Source organism: Falco peregrinus, chromosome 3 (assembly GCF_023634155.1).
Source record: "Falco peregrinus isolate bFalPer1 chromosome 3, bFalPer1.pri, whole genome shotgun sequence".
Taxonomy (NCBI): Eukaryota; Metazoa; Chordata; class Aves; order Falconiformes; family Falconidae; genus Falco; species Falco peregrinus.
The window spans coordinates 116293789-116306545 of NC_073723.1; the positions used below are offsets into that span (position 1 = coordinate 116293789).

Consider the following 12757-nt stretch of genomic DNA (forward strand, 5'->3'; position numbering starts at 1 on the left):
TCTGCTGGGGTGATACGGGGGCGTGCTGGGGGTGCTGAGCCCCAGCGTGGGGAGCCAGGCGTGGGCTGGATTGGGCAGCGAGGGCAGGTCGGGGCTCGACTCTCCCACCCTGCGCTGGCATCCCCGGCCACGCCAGCCGCCCTCCGCCCTGCCCCGCCGGCCGGGCAAGCCGGGACGGGTGCTGGATCCCACCCATGGGTGTAACAACCCGGCCGGCCTCAGCCTGCAGGCGGCCCGGCCTCTGGGCAGGATTCTGCTCCATATGGAACAGGGTGCCAGGAGCCTCAGCCCAGCACCCCAGGGTGGCTGTACTGGTGGCTGTGGGCTGGGGTCCCCTCCCCCTGCCCTGCCAGCCGAGTGGGACCCAGGGGACACACACAGTGACAGCCCTAGGGGCTGTGCCTCAGTTTCCCCATGCAGGCAGGGGACGGTGCTGGGCAGCCCGGCAAGGGGCTGTGTGCGTGCCAGCTTGGTAGCGATGGTTTTTACCAAATCTTGGGATATTTATTTGCCAGGCCCGGCCAGCTCAGCCCCGGGAGGGAGTTAATCCCCCTGACACAGAGGGGATTACTGCGGCCCTGGGCTGCCTTAGCTGCGGAAAGCGGATTAGCCAAAGGACAGGGAACGTGGGGGTGGGCAGCGGGAGCCCCAGGCACCCCCTGGGTTCTGGGGGGGGACACCCATGGGGACAGTCTCCAGCCCTGGGGAGCAGGAACCCAGCTGGGGTGCAGACAGGGACAGGGCAGCCCCAGGGTCAAGGTGCTGCCCATGGGCACAGCCCCCCACAGCCCCCCACGGAGGGGCCGCGGCTGCGATGGGGGGTCTGGGGTTGCATCCCGCACTGGGGGCGCTGGGAGCTGTGGTTTTGTGCTGGTGGGACTGGGAGCTGCGTCTTGGCTTGGTGGCACTGGGAGCTGTGGTTTTGCACTGGGAGCACTGGGACCTGTGGTTTTGCACCGGGTACTACTGGGAACTGTAGTCCACGTGCACGGGGGGTACTGGGAGCTGTAGTGCAGGGCGCACTGGTGCGTGCTGGGAGCTGTGACCCTGTTGCACTGGTGAGTGCGGGGAGGGGGGGGGAACGACACGGGGGACGGATATGGCTGGGAAGGGAGGGAATGGGGGATACTGGGGTGGGGGTGCTGGGAGCTGGGGTGCACAGAGGGAAACTGGGAGCTGTAGGAGCCCTGGGAGCTTGGGAGGGGCACTGGGAGCTGCAGGGGGAGCTGGGGTTGCGGGGCACTGGGAGCTCATTGGGGAGCACTGGGAGGGAGCTGCAAGGGTCAGTGAGGGCACTGGGAATTTGGGGGGTACTGGGAGCTGGAGGTGGAGCTGGGGGTCACTGGGAGCTGGGGGAAGCACTGAGAGCTGCGATGGTAACTGGGGGTGCTGGGGGGGGACACAGGGACTAGGGGCTGCGGGAGGGGTGTGGGAGCCGGCCTCCGGGAAGCACTGGGATCTGTAGTTCAGCTGGGGATACTGGGAGGTGTAGTCTGGAGGCCCAGCGCATACTGGGAGGTGTAGTCCCAGCCTAGGGCCATGCTGGGAGTTGTGGTTCCCCGGCCCGGGGCTGCTGGGAGCTGTAGTTCTGCACTGGGGGGTACTGGGCTCCTCAGCGGCTGCCGTGGGTGCCCGGGGCTGGCCGACGCCCCCACCAGCCCCGCACTGACCCCCCATCCACACATCCCGGTGCTGCCCCAGCTCTGCAGCGCCGGCCCGTGCTGCCTCCCCTGCCCTCAGCTCCCCGGGGGCGGGGGGACGGGGGTGGCTGCCCCTCAGCGGGGTGGCCATGGAGCAGGTTCTGCTGAGCCCCACCTGCCCCACTGGGCACTGACCAGCCGTCAGCCCCGTCGTCCCACTGTCAGCGCCCCGCCCCCCGTCAGCCCTGCCATCCCACCACCAGCCCCACTGCCCCACCACCAGTCCCCCTGTCCCACCATTAGCCTCCCGGTCCCACCATTAGCCCCACTGTCTCACTGTCCTGCCATCATTCCCCCAGTCCCACCATCAGCTCCATCATCCCGCTGTCAGCTCCACCATCAGCCCCACTGTCCCACCGTCAGCCCCCCAAACCCACTGTCAGCCCCTCTGTCCCAGTCCAGCAGCTCTTGGGAGAGAAACTGTAGGGTTTCATCCCTGAGCATCCCTGCAGGACTGTGCCCGTGGGAATTCTGTGCAGGGGGCATTGGGAACCTCGGTGTGTTGGCTGGTGCAGTGCTGGGGGGATGCTGGGGGTCTGGACCACGGGGAGAGGGCTGGGGGAAGGAGAAGAGCCGAGTCAGGGTCCCCCAGGTGGGGGACAGATGCTGACCCTGTGCATCTGCCTAGGCTGGGCCGTGACGGCATGGGGGGGACGCAGTCGCTGGCGCTGCCCCTGGGGAAGGGGCCTCACCACGTGGGCTGCACGGATGTCATGGTGGGCCAGACACGGCAGGTACGGGACAGGGATGGGGACGGGGACAGAGACAGGCTTCCATGCACTGCAGCCAGCTGGGTCTTGCAAGAACTGAGCTTGCTGAGGACATGGCCACCGCTGCCCCTTGCTGTCCCCATCGCGTCCCCCCTTCCCCTCTCTCCCCCAGGGGCTCTTCCTCCGCCTCTTCTACCCCTGCCTGCCCCGGGCCGGGGCTGAGTGGCCGCTCTGGATCCCGCGCTATGAGTACTGCGGCGGGCTGGCCGACTTTGCCCACCGCAGCCGGCACTGGTGCGCACCCCTGCTCAGCATCACCATCGGTAAGGGGGTGGCGGGCACCACGTCCCCCATCCTGGGTGCTCCCCCATCCTTAGGGACCCACTCCCTTAGTGGGGTTCAAGGTCACCCAGCCCATCCCCGGCTCGCCGGTGGAAGCTACAGGCAGGGATGGAGCTGAGCGGGGTCCTGCTGCAGCAGCAGCACCCCGCTGCCCGTGTCCCCCCTTCTCCTGGGGGGGGTTCCTCTTCCCTGCAGGCTCCTGCAGAGTGCCAGTGAGCTGGAACGGGCCTCTCAAGCCCTGTAGCAGTGGGTACCCGCTGATCATCTTCTCCCACGGCCTGGGAGCCTTTCGGTAGGATGAGCCCCGAGCAGGGCAGGAGATGCTGAGCCCCTGCTCCAGGCCAGAGCCAGGATGGGGATGCAGGTGTCCTGGCCCCCCAGCCCCACTCACACCTGCCTTGTGTTGGCAGCACAGTGCTGATGCTGCTGCCCCCCGGCTCCCTTGCAGGACCCTGTACTCCTCGGTCTGCTCAGAGCTGGCATCCTGGGGCTTCGTGGTGGCGGCACTGGAGCACAGGTGGGCACCCGGTCCCCCCACATTTGGCAGCCGTGGCCGGGCTGGCAGGGCATGGTGTCCCAGGGGGTTGCCGGTGCCCCCGTGACGTGGCCGCCTGCCCTTCTGCCACTGCAGGGACCATTCTGCCTCTGCAACATATTTCTGCACGGCAGAAGCTGGGAGAGAGGAGTGGATCCCCTACCAACGGGTACCCCAAGGGCAGAAGGAGTTTTATTTCCGAAACAAGCAGGTACCAGGGTTGGAGGTTGAGGGTGGGCAACCCAGGAGGTGTGAAATCCCTCCTGCAAGCTGAGCCAGCCCCTGTCCCTGGGGTGTTCATCTCCAACCCTTCCCAAGCTTGTACCGCCACAATGCTGGGGCTCAGCTTTCTCCTTGCAAGCTGAGAAAAATCTGTTCAACCTGTTTATCTCTGTGGGGTCCCTCTGCCCAGCTCCAGCTGACCCTGGCAGGAGCTGAGCTGGGCTTTGCTGGATCCCTGGATGCTTAACGTCACCAGCACCCCGGGGAGAAACAGGCTCTCTGCCCAGCCCAGGGCTTCGTGCCGGCTGCTGGGTTTGTTCACACTCTGATTTTTGTCCCTGTGGGATTATCCCAGACAGCTGCTTGCTGGGGAGCGGGAAGGTTTCCTGCTGAGCCAGGTTCCTCCCTGCTTGTTTCTGCCTCGTTTAAAAGAACGTCGCGTCAAGATTTGTTGTAGACAAGCTCTCTAGGAAACATGGTGGTTGGAGGTGCTTTTGGCAGTCTTAAATCACGTCCCAGCCTCTTTTTTTTTGTGTATACTCCGTCTCATGACACGTTGCATGAACAAGGGAGACAGTTTTCCTGTAAAGATGAACCTGTGAGCATGAATGCTGAGGGTGAATGAGAAATAATTTATAAATAGAGGGAAATGGTTGCCAGGTCAGCCTCAGTTACGGCATCTTCTGTGTTAGAGGGAGCAGGGAGGAATGGAGAGACGTTTGTGTCAGAGTTTTTTGTCAATGGAAGGCCTTTAAATGTGTGTGGCCGACAGCATTTGTGGCCTTTGGGGAGCAGGGGACATAGCGCCGACGTGGCTCCAGGTCAGGGCTTCCTCTCCCTGAACCCACCGTTTGGGCTGTTGAGCCGCTCCTGGGTAGAGCCCCCGAGCTGGGTTTCAGGGTGACCTCCAGGTTTGCTCCTGGCAGCTGGGGTGGGATGGGGGGTCCAGGCCCCCCGTGGGTGTTCGCACTGGCGAATGGCTTCAGCAGGCTTGACTGGGGGGCAGCTGGCAAGGAAATCGGGCTCTCCCTCCCCTGCACACCCCACTGCTTCCTCGCCGGAGCAGAGTTCTTTTGCTCATCTCCAGCCGTCTGTGCTATCAGATTAACTGAATTAAAAACAAACAAAAAAAAGAAACCATTCCAATAAATTCATTGCATCCCCACGGGAGCCGCTGCGGTGCAGCCTCTCGCTTGCTTTTACATTTGCTGTAATTCAGGGAAAGCCCCGTCGGGTCTGAGCGCTGCTGTTTTGGAGGGATGAGTGTGGGTGGGCGTCGGGGAGAGGATCTGGCCACAAACTTGTGGGGTGGAGGAGCTGGCTTAACCGGGGAAGGGGCGGCTCTCACTCCCAGGTTCATCAGAGAGCAGAGGAATGTGTGCGAGCGCTCCGGCTTTTCAAGGACATCAGCAGCGGTAAATCTGTCCCAAACATCCTTCACCAGGACTTTGATCTCTCCGTGCTGAAGGTATCTGGGTCTGTCTGTGCTGAAGGACCAGCCGGGGCATCGGTTGGCCGACGGTGGGGGGTGGGGTACCCTTTGCTGGCAGGATCAGTCCTTGTTGTGTGAGACTTTTCCTCCTGGGAGAAGCAGGGTCTGTGCAGAGCCACAGCCTTCCATGTCCTGGCTTCTTGGTGCCTCTCTTCTCCTTTTTCCTTCCACCAGCCATGGAAATGGGACAGAGTGTCCCTTGTAGAGGGCAGAGCAGTGGGGCTTTGCTGATGTTCTTCCCTTGGCTTTTTCTTCCCTAATTAGGACCCTTCTGCAGGGTTTGAGCACAGGCTCCTCAGCCTTCTCCTTTTTGCAGGACAGCGTTGATCTGACCAAAGTCGCCGTCATGGGCCATTCCTTCGGTGGGGTGACAGCAGTGCTGGCCTTGGTGAAAGAGCCCAGTTTCAGGTAAGCTGCAGCAGGGACGAGGAGCCCCAGGAAGCTCCAGGGACCCGTGGCTCATCCCGGTGGGAAGGGAAGCCGTGGCGTGCATCCATCCTGCTGCAGGTGTGCAGTGGCTCTCGACGCCTGGATGTTCCCCCTGGAGAACGTGCTGTACCCGGAGGTGCCCAAGCCCGTGCTCTTCATCAACACCGAGAAGTTCCAGACACCAGAAAGCATTGCCAAAATGAAGAGGCTGAGCTCCAGGAACAGCCAGACGAAGATTATAACCATCCTGTGAGTCAGGGGCTGGGGGTACCCCCCTGCCGGTACCCTCCTGGGAACACCTACCTCCCAGCAGGAGGACCCCTCCCCAGCTCCCACTGAAGCAGATCCCTTCTGTGTCCCAGGGGATCCGTGCACCAGAGCCAGACCGACTTCACCTTTCTCACTGGGAAGCTCAACACCCGCATCTTTGGCGCAAGAGGGACCCTTGACCCCTACAAGGGTCTGGACATCACCAGCCGGGCGGCTCTGGCCTTCCTGCAAAGGCACCTCAGTACGGCGCAGGGTGGAGGGCACGTTGGCTGGGGGTTCGGGAGGGCACCAGAGCTCCCCCACTTGCAGGGGGCTGCGGGGGGGCCGCTGCCTCCGCAGGCTTGGGTTTGGTGCTTCCCATCCCATTGCACAAAGCAAAGGGATCCGGTGGCTGCTCCTCCTCCTTTACACCTGGAGCCGGGCTGATAGTTGCTGTCGTAACCCTGTCACCGTCTCTGCCCCGTGCAGACCTGGAAGAGGAGTTCGATCGATGGGACAACCTCCTCGAAGGCATCGGAGACTCGGTGGTTCCAGAAGCACCATTCTGCCGCTCCAACCTGTAGCCTGCTCCGAGGTGGCTGGCAGGAGCCAGGTACCAGCAAAGTGGCTGCTTCTTGTCCAAAATGAGCCAGCTGGGAGCCAGGAAGGGCAGAAGGATCCATGGGGAGAGCAGGACCTGAGGTCCGTGCTCCCAGGACATCTGGTGGCCGGGGTGCTCAGCGAGCGTGCTGGGAGAGCCCTCCCTGCACAGGCACTGCCCGCAGTGAGGGCTGTGGGGCTAAGGGAATAAAATCCCCGTGGACAAGGACTGAGTTGGCTGTCACTTGGGCCCGAGTTGACACCCCCCTTGCACCCAGCGGGCTGGTGGGCATCGAGCCATCGCTGGATCTGCTGCAGCTGTGGCACATCTGGCAGGAGCAGGCAGTGGGGTCGTTCCGCAGGGGCTGGGGGTAGTTCAACCGTGGCCAGAAGAACCAGCGCAAAGGGATTCAGCATCAGGGCTCCAAGCACAAGGGTAATGAAAATCTTAGCATTGTCCTGGGAAGCTGGCCAGATTGTTGGCTCCACACCTAAAATCTGGGGGAGAAAAAGAAAGAGGACCGTTTTAAAGGAGAGGCCGGCTGGAAGCATCTGTGAGCACCCCAGCAGTGCAGGGGTGTGAAACAGGGACCAAGATCAGCCCGGGGGATGGAAGGAAAACAGCCCAGCCTGGTTTTGCAGCATGGAGAGCAATGCCGCTGCAAACAGGCATGTGCTGGCCATGGGAATAAGGCTCTTCGGAGGCACCTACAGCCCTTGGGTAACACCAGAGACAGTAGAGCAAGGGGTGCTTTTTAGGAGAGGAGGTCTGATCCTCGGCGATCCTGAGGAAGGGCTGAAGCTGGTGGAGCTGCATGGATTTGGCCCACTGGAGACCCTCCCCAGGGTCCTGGCTGGCACTGTGGTGGGAGAAGCGGCAGGCAATCCTGGACACGCTGCCTTGGCAGCTGCTGGGAACATCCAGGCTCCTGGCACACCATCTGCTTTTGCATTGTCCCCGCTGGCAGCAGCGTGGGGTTCCTGCTGGGGGACACGTGGTGGGACGGCAGCGGCTTTGCTTCACCTTCTGCCATTGCAGAGAGAAGCTGCTGCAGACGACAAGGCTCAGGGGTGCACGGAGCCAGGATTTCCTGGGGTGCCATGGCTGGAGGAGAGTGGGGTTTGGGTGGCACGTGCTATTCCTCACCCAGTGACGGTGGGTGACGTGGGTGCCAGCAAAGCCCTCACCCCAGGGGAAGAAAGGGGAATGGAAAAGCAGTATCTCACTCTTCCCGAGTTGCTTGTGTCACCGTCAGTGACGGCCACGTCCTCGCCTTGAGCCCCTGGCCCATCTTAGTCGCAGGCGAGTCCTAGGGCTGAGGATGCTCCAGGATGGCCTCGGGGGATGGCGCAGCGCTGTGCAGCAGCAGGGAGGACATCTTTCAACATCTCCTCCACTCTCCGGTGACACAAAGGACTGACGTGAACAGGACCACAAAACCCCGGTGCTTTTGAGGCTTCCAGATATATATTTTTTAAATTGTTTTACACTGAAACCACCATTTCTAGCCCTGGGAGCAAGCCGGGGTGTGACAACCCAGGGAGCTTCAGGACCGCTCTGCTGGGATGCTGAGATGGGTGGGGAATGTTCAAGGTCGATGAATTGTGTGGGTGAGCCGGGGGGGAATGAACAGAGCCTGTCAGGTCCCGCTTTAACAGTGAGAGACAGTGACTGGTGCAGAAATCAAATCTCATTTTCCTCCCTGAATTAGCACGGCCAAGGATCTGCGCTGGCAGCTAGAGGGGAGCAGCCTGGTCATGGCTCCAGCACGGCATAGCTGAGGCAGGCTATAAATTCTGCAAGACTCTTACGTAAAGATGTAAAGGCTTTATGGACAGGGGTGGCAGAAACCAGCTGTGCTCAGAGGGTGACTCTGACATTCATTAACCCTTTGGTTCACAGAAAGCTACTTATTCCCATCTCAGTGCCCATGGGTCTGGGGGAGTGGGGAAGCGGACAGATGTCCTTCTGCCTGGTCCTGCATTCCTTTGCTCCCCACTCCAGAGCCAGCCTCTGCACCTGGGACCACATTTCCAATTGTCTTTGTGCCTTCGGACGAAAACCCCACCAGAAGAGAGAGGAGAGTTCCAAAAAGCCCCGGGGTCACTTGGGCAGGGCAGACACCCTCTTTCTTCTGCTGCATTGGCCCCTCTCTGCTCTCTGTGGGATGTGGTGGTGCAGGAGCACTTTCCAAGCATTTTCCTACTCCGCTGACTTGCTGCATCTGCTTTAAAATCCAGCCCGGAGCTATCTCTTCAGCCAGGCTCCCCTCCCTTGCAAGCAGCACTTTCCTCCAGGTCCCCATGACACGCTCCAGCCTTGAGGCTGGAGGCAGCGTGTGTGAAAGATGTGGCACAAATCCCCGGCGTAGCACATGAGGAAGGTGTTTTCCCCACGTCCCAGCTTGCTTGGATTGCTTTGCTGGGCCTGAGAAGTTGGAAAGAAAGGGGGTTGGGACCGCTCTGCCAGAGCCAGCATTTCCCAGGCCAGCTGTGGGCAGCGACAGAGCATCATTCCTTGTCACCCTCCCGGGCCAGCAACCAGAGGGGCCAGCCGGCCAGTCTTTGGGGTGGCCCGGGCTGCTCCAGGCTTGCCTGTGCCGCGCTGAAAAGTTTTCTGGCAAAAAGCAGGAGTTCAGGGTTAGCCGGGTGTGCAATCTGCCACAGCAGCCCACCGGCACCAGCTCGTGGTTGCTGCATTGTTACAACTCACAGGTTGGGGTTTGAATGTGAGCTAGCCGGGTTTTATATCCATAAATCCCCCGTGTTTTATTCACAGAGAGATTTTGCTTCTCGGGGACGTGGGAAGGGAACACCAGCACTGTTACATGAGCAGGGTCGGTAGCGGGGGCACCTGCCTTGCTTGCCGGTTGGCAGCCCACCCCTGCCCTGGAGGGCTGTGTGTTGGGAAGAGTTCCCTTGCAGTCAAGCATTTCGATGTGTCTGATCTGCCTCAATATTCAAAACAGTGGCTTTTGAAATAAATAAATAAAAAACCCAAACAAGCCACTCCTGCCCATTGATATTCCCCTCACAGCTGTGCTTGCAGCATGGCTGGGGTATGAATGGACGCATTCCTCTTCCCCACGGCTTATCTCCACAGAGCAACCTCCGCTCTCCGACAGGCTTCAGCTTCAAAGCTCTCTGCTCTCAGGGCTTGGGGCTGAAATCCGACTGTCGGCACAGACCTGGCTCCAAGCTCTTCGTCTCTTAGGGCTGAGAGCCTTCTCATCCTCCCCACCCCCAGCTCATCCTGCCTGCGGCTCCCTCCCTCCTGGGAAGCCCCTTCCAGCCGGCAGATCCCTCCCCATCCCACTGCACATGCATGCAGCAAACTGGAGTTACCAGCCTCAGCATTTGCTGCTGCTCAGAAAAAAACCTCATTTACTCAATTGAAGCTTCCCTGTTGATTTAATTAATGCAGATTGAGACATGTGTTAAAACCTCCTTGTAATTACCGTCAAGCTGTCATGGGGTGGGTTTTTTTCCCTTTTTCTTGTATTTTTAGGGAAAATAGTAAAGGCCTGGATTCACAACAGCTGAGGAAGGTCCACGGCCGTGCAAGCTGAGCCCAGTGAGAACCACACGAGCTCTGGTAGAGGAGCTCGGTGTCCAGCTGTGGGCTGCGATCCTGACCCCGAAGACCAGCGCGGATGCAGGTGCAGAGCTGACCCTGCTCCCAAGCCAAACCTGGGCAGCACCCTCTCGGGCAGAGTTCCCTAGATTCCTTTGATTGGTGAGTATATGCTTGGTTTTATATCGATTTTTCTATTTGGCAAATCAAAACTTTGCGCTGGGTGAAGTTCTGAAGAAAAATTAAGTTTCTTCATCCCTGAAGCAAATTGTTACCATCTAGTGCATCAGTTTCCAGGCTGCCTTGCACTGAAAACCCCGGATGCTCGCAGCCCTGAGCATCAGCTCAATTTTGTCATCTTCCCAAGCACCAGTTCCTCCCATGCTGGGTTACAGGGCAGGACCAGGGCTCTTCTGGATGGGCAGACCCTTGGGATCCAGTGCAGGGCACGTGCTTCCCAGCTTCAAGGTGCAATGCCACAGGGCTGGACAGCAGGCATGATGCTTGCTGAGTTCCGTGGCCTTCAAAATTTAATGCTGTGGGCCAGGAAGGTTCCATTCTGCCAGCCATCAAGGGTATTTTGAGGGCACAACTGGTTTTTTGACAGTTTTCACTCTGCAGCAGAAGCCCCGTTTCAGGCTGGAGTGGTCTCTTGCTGACCCTAGAGATGATTCCTGAATAAACAGGAAGAAAGGATTGAGAAGGGAAACGGAGGTGCTGGAGAAGAAGGGGCTGTGTGAGGTCTCTCTAGTTCTAGGCTATTCCAAAAAAAGCCCCTGAAACAGATTGGAGGGATCGGTTTTGGTCACTATCCAGATTTCCCCCATTTTAGGAAGGACAAGCTGAGCTCAGCCCCAGCCCCCAGAGTGGTGCTGGGGGAGAGCAGGTGGGGGCTGGGCGAGGCGGGGACCCCAAATGTCCCATCCTCCTTTTTAACCCTTTGGCTTACGCCTTCCAGCCTGGAGCGGGGTGCAGGGAGGTGCTGAGACTGTCAGCACCCCTCCCCGGGTGACATGGCAGCACCGTGCCCCCCCCCCAACACACCAGCCTCAGGATGCCTTCGTTTCCTCACATCAATAGTGGTTTTTTAATGACATCCATCACACAAGGCCTGGATTGGGATTTTTTGTGTGTGGTTTTGTTGGGGTTTTTTTTATTAAAATAAAGCACTTACATTGGCAATCGCAACATAAGGGTGTCTCTCTGGGTATTGATTTTAGCGTACGGCAGCAGTTTGCTGGTTTATTGCATAAAAGACAGAGATGTGTTTTTCGTCCAGAAAGGCTGGCTTTGTTTGCCCCTTCTCACAGCTGCAGTGGATGCGTCTGGTCTTTTTTCTTTTAATATATATATTGATCTATTATGAACTCAAATTAGTAAGGGAAAAGGGATCAAACAGCACTGAGCAAATGTTAAGTGCAGGTATTGTTTCCGTGCTGGTACTGCTGAGCGATTACAGGCAGTGGGTGAAGAGCCAGCGGGATGGAGCGGGAATTAACCCATTTTGATGCAGAATTGTTGGTGGAGATGGGAGGGGAACTGCTTATTATCCTGAGAGGAGCTAAAGTGTGAAAGCATAGACCTAGACCTTCTCATCGGACTGAAGTCAAAAGGTGCCATAAAAAAAACCAACACAACCAACCTGTTTCCTTGGTTCATAAATCCTGTGGGAAGAAGTATGTTTTATTCTGCCCATGGCGTCTGTCAGATCTCATCCAGAAACAGCACCTATAGATACTGCCACGGAAAAATTAGCTGTGGCTAATAAGGTCAGGATCTCCGGCGTTATCCGAGTGTGGGGCTGGAGGCAAAGAGGGGGGTGCGTGTCAGGACCCTGCCTTTCGATCAGAATTTGACCTTGCGCTGTCTGTCTGAAGGAAGCCAGGCACTTGAGAATTGCAAACCCACCTGCTCCCCAGGCAGCAGATCTCTCTGAAAAATCAGTAAAACCTGTTACCATCTGGCTGCGTACCAATTTTGTCAGTGAAACAGCTTTGGTAGCAAGTGGCCTGAGAGCTCTGCATTGAGCATTATTTTCAAATTTGCTCTTAGTGGGAACAGGCTCAGTCTGGGGGCTGTTACAAGCTCATTCATATTGTTTATTTGACATTGGGGAAGTCATATTCCTTTAAGAGGATTTCCATCCCTGAACTCCTCCCATCATGACACTTCCAAGCTACATTTTGTCTTGAAAGGGTGGGAGTATTTTTAACTATATCACGCCAGGGAAGTATTAATAGCACAATAGGCTTGCTGAGCTGCTGGTAGAGCTGAACCCATATTTTAAATTCAAGGAACTAATTAGGAACTGGGGAATAATTAGTGCTATACCCAGCTTTTCTTAACCTCCACTTCATTTTCAAAGAGCCAAAGCAAATGTCTTTACTGGAATCTTCTATGGCTGTTGAATATTTTATGGCTTCCCGATGCATTGCTATTCCATGTGGTTGTCAAAATCACACTGTCTCCTTTGCTCTATCCCAGCTGAAATGGCTGACTGACACTTTAGAAATCTAATTAGTGCATCTCCTGTTGGCTCACACCCGCCCCCCCCCCATCCCTTCATGTTTCTACCCCACCACTTGCTATCGCTGAGTGATGCAGCTCTGTGCAGCACAGTTATTTTTGAACCCTCGGCAGCAAGTTGTTTATGGGCTTCCTTGAATAGCAAAGCTCTGGGTGCTCCATATGGGAAATGCAAATTTGTGAAGTCTGGTTGGGAGCAGAAAGGGAGAAGCAGCGAGGATGCAGAGAAATGGGTTGAGGCTCCCGGCTTGGTTGGGAGCTATGGGAGCAAGGAGGGGGGGAAGCAATGTGAGGAGACCTCCAGGCCAGCTTCACTGCGTGGTTCTGGATGTAGTGGAGGTGGGAGCCAGCATCCCCACAGATCCATCCTTGTATGTG

At 58.0% G+C, this 12757-nt stretch overlaps 1 protein-coding gene across 2 annotated transcripts; it reads left to right on the forward strand.

Moving 5' to 3' along the window:
* The first annotated feature begins 1002 nt into the window (after window positions 1-1002).
* On the forward strand, window positions 1003-6505 carry PAFAH2 (platelet activating factor acetylhydrolase 2). 2 transcript variants are annotated; one of them, XM_005234121.4, is made up of 11 exons: window positions 1003-1058; window positions 2329-2434; window positions 2583-2733; window positions 2948-3044; window positions 3201-3269; window positions 3384-3498; window positions 4864-4977; window positions 5318-5409; window positions 5509-5679; window positions 5793-5941; window positions 6169-6505. In XM_005234121.4, exons 2-11 carry the CDS (start codon window positions 2345-2347, stop codon window positions 6261-6263), a joined length of 1143 nt encoding a protein of 380 aa, XP_005234178.2. In that variant the 5' UTR covers window positions 1003-1058; window positions 2329-2344; the 3' UTR covers window positions 6264-6505. The 2 variants fall into 2 exon arrangements, with proteins under 2 accessions (XP_005234178.2, XP_055656616.1); XM_055800641.1 differs by lacking the exon at window positions 2948-3044 and having other exon boundaries at window positions 3422-3498.
* The last annotated feature ends 6252 nt before the right edge of the window (window positions 6506-12757 follow it).

Excerpts from the sequence above, each read along its gene's own strand:
- PAFAH2 (XM_005234121.4), top strand. The coding sequence starts at position 2,345 with ATGGGGGGGACGCAGTCGCTGGCGCTGCCCCTGGGGAAGGGGCCTCAC. Across the intron at positions 3,270-3,383 it reads GTGGCGGCACTGGAGCACAG|GGACCATTCTGCCTCTGCAA; the intron begins GTGGGCACCCGG and ends CTGCCACTGCAG. Across the intron at positions 5,942-6,168 it reads CTTCCTGCAAAGGCACCTCA|ACCTGGAAGAGGAGTTCGAT; the intron begins GTACGGCGCAGG and ends TGCCCCGTGCAG.